At 60.4% G+C, this 2,021-nt stretch overlaps 1 protein-coding gene across 1 annotated transcript; it reads right to left on the reverse strand.

Annotated features, from left to right (window-relative positions):
* Positions 1-255: 255 nt before the first annotated feature.
* LOC100282086 (seed specific protein Bn15D17A) lies at positions 256-1,619 on the reverse strand. Its single transcript, NM_001154999.2, has one exon. It carries the CDS (start codon positions 1,544-1,546, stop codon positions 605-607), a length of 942 nt encoding a protein of 313 aa, NP_001148471.2. The 5' UTR covers positions 1,547-1,619; the 3' UTR covers positions 256-604.
* Between the last annotated feature and the right edge of the window lie 402 nt (positions 1,620-2,021).

Genomic DNA, 2,021 nt, shown 5'->3' on the forward strand with positions numbered 1-2,021 from the left:
GGACCCCTAGCCAAGATGGGTCTTGGGATGCCAGGTCGCACCCCTAGCCAAGATGGGTCTTGGGATGCCAGGTCGCCAAGTATGTTCCCTGCCCAGGCAAGGGTCCAAACTGATTTAGATGATAGTTAGAAATATTAAATATAATTTAATTTCAAAATTAATTGCACAGATAAATACTAAATGACAAAATGAACCTACTAAGTCCTAATTAGTCCATGATGTATGTCTATGTGATGCTACAACCAACATTAATTTGTCTACTAATGTTTAGTCTTCATTTATATAATTAATTTTTAAATATACTACATATAATACTTATAACTGGCATTTAAACATTCGATATAAGAACTAAACCGAGTAACCAAACGCCCTCTTTGATCGGGGAACCAAACCCCCTCTACCTGAGTAATTGTGCAGTCCATCAACTTTTACAGTTAAAGACAAGAAGAAAAATTGAAAAAGATAAACAAAACCTAGAAAATTTGAAGTTGGCTACTGTGTGTCTCCTGGCACCCGGGGGTCCAAAAGCTTATTTTTAAGCAAACACCGCAGGCGCAGGGTCGCAAAACTGCTCTATTCGTTTAGGTGCGAGCTGTGCCTGTGCTTAGGCGGCCGGCAGCTGCAGCCGCAGGCCGATGAGGCTCGATGCCGCGCTCAAGCCGCTCTTGTCGCAGCGCGACGACCTCGGCTGCTGCCTGACGACAGGCTCGAACCCAAGCGTGAGCTCGAGCCCAACCTCCTCTTCCTCCTGATCCGCTACCAGCACCTGGCTCTGGCTGCTGGCTGGCGGCTCAGCCTCGGCTTGGCTCACGTGTGAGGCCGCCTCCACGTCGGTGTCCTCCTCCGACCACCCCTGCAGCTGCAGGTGGTGGTCGTGGCTGCCGGCGGACTCCTCGCCGTGTTCTGGCTCGACGACCATCGGCACCGGCTGCAGCTCCTCCGCCTCTCGTTGTTGCGTCGGGGGAGGGCTGGGCGACGCGCGTTCGTTGTTGCCGGCCTTGCCCTCGAGCTCGAGGGGCAGGGGCTTCGCCTTGGAGGCGTTGGAAGACGAACCCGCGCGCTTGAACCTCTTGCGGCCGGCGCGGAGGAGGTCGGCGGCGGTGGCGTCGGGATCCCTGGGGACGTGGCGGATGTCGAAGGCGGCCGGCGGCGGCGGCCTGGCGCCGGCGAGCAGCGGCGGGGCAGCGGCGGCGTCGGACCCGGCGTCGACCTGCACGACGGGGTCCCCCCTGAGCACGGCCTCGACGGCGTCGGCGCACCTGTGCCACTGGCGCGACCAGAGCAGGCCGACGGAGCCGTAGACCGGGTTGACGATGCGGCCGCACGCCTCGTAGAGCAGGGAGCGGAAGACCGCGGGGCGGACGCCGTCGTCGGGCGCGGCGGCGAGCAGGTTGAGCAGGCCCGCCCGGCCGTAGAACTTTGCGAGGAAGACGGTGGCGTTGGCCTGCGCCTCGGGGGCCTCGATCCACTGCAGGCAGGGGCGGATGGTGCAGGCGTCGCCGCAGCCCTTGCGCAGGACGCGGCAGCCATTGCAGCTCATCCGCATCTTCGCTCCTCCCGGTGGTGGGCGCACAGATCGCGAGCTTTTGCTACCCGGCCGCGCGCGCGCCCAAGTTGTTGGAGAGGGAGGGGGTGGGGGTGGGCGTTTTTTTATAAGCGGAGACTGGACGGAGAGAGCAGTGGGCTGCTCCTGCCTGGGTTGGGCGCCAGTGGTTTTGGAGAGGTGGGGGAAGGCGGATTCGGCGCCGCGGGGGAATGGATGGACTGCGACTGGCCGAGTGCGAGCCTGAGCTTGTGTGGCGCCCGTCGCGGGGTCGGTGCTTCTGCTTGCTGCCCAGTGCCCACCCTTTGCAAGAAGCCGCGTCCGCGAAGAAACTGGAGGCGGCAGAAGAATCCAAAAGTGCAAGGCGCCGCCGCGCGCGGCCTCTACATTTATAGATTTATAGATGGCCAAATGGGCGGCCCGGCACTGGCACGACCAGGTATGGCACGGTTAGGGCACGACCCGTTTAGCACGATTA

This window comes from Zea mays, chromosome 8 (genome assembly GCF_902167145.1).
Source record: "Zea mays cultivar B73 chromosome 8, Zm-B73-REFERENCE-NAM-5.0, whole genome shotgun sequence".
Classification (NCBI taxonomy): domain Eukaryota; kingdom Viridiplantae; phylum Streptophyta; class Magnoliopsida; order Poales; family Poaceae; genus Zea; species Zea mays.

Excerpts from the sequence above, each read along its gene's own strand:
- LOC100282086 (NM_001154999.2), bottom strand. The coding sequence starts at position 1,546 with ATGCGGATGAGCTGCAATGGCTGCCGCGTCCTGCGCAAGGGCTGCGGC.